The sequence below is a fragment of the Penaeus monodon genome, chromosome 23 (assembly GCF_015228065.2).
Source record: "Penaeus monodon isolate SGIC_2016 chromosome 23, NSTDA_Pmon_1, whole genome shotgun sequence".
In the NCBI taxonomy this organism is placed as follows: domain Eukaryota; kingdom Metazoa; phylum Arthropoda; class Malacostraca; order Decapoda; family Penaeidae; genus Penaeus; species Penaeus monodon.
Window position 1 is genome coordinate 33,803,179 of NC_051408.1, and position 294 is coordinate 33,803,472.

General features: G+C 53.7%; 1 protein-coding gene across 1 annotated transcript in view; it reads right to left on the reverse strand.

The window, feature by feature from the left end:
* Positions 1 to 294, reverse strand: part of LOC119587943 (espin-like) — a gene marked incomplete in the record, with an annotated part of 133,296 nt that overhangs the window by 12,980 nt on the left and 120,022 nt on the right. Inside the window, 1 exon segment of the mRNA XM_037936654.1 lies at positions 199 to 267. Within this exon segment, the coding sequence (XP_037792582.1) occupies positions 199 to 267 (69 nt within the window).

The window sequence follows — 294 nt, forward strand, 5'->3', positions numbered from 1 at the left end:
CAAAATATGTGTGTATGATCATGCACCTAAGTTCTAGTCTCTCTAAGAATAATAACAAATAATCATGCTTGTTTCATCGTTTGCCAAAGCAAAAAGCAGAGGCAACATCAGAGCTAGCCGTGGGAGTCGTCATTCCACGCCTTCAACGAGGGAAAAAATAACGGGAACCCCGCCCCGATCCGGCGGCCGGAGACTTACCAGCGATGAGGTCGTCGAGGCCCTGGAGCCTCTGCTTGCGTCGTGCGGCCTCCCCGCTGCCTTCTTCCTCTTTCTCCCGGAAACCCTCCCCGGGCC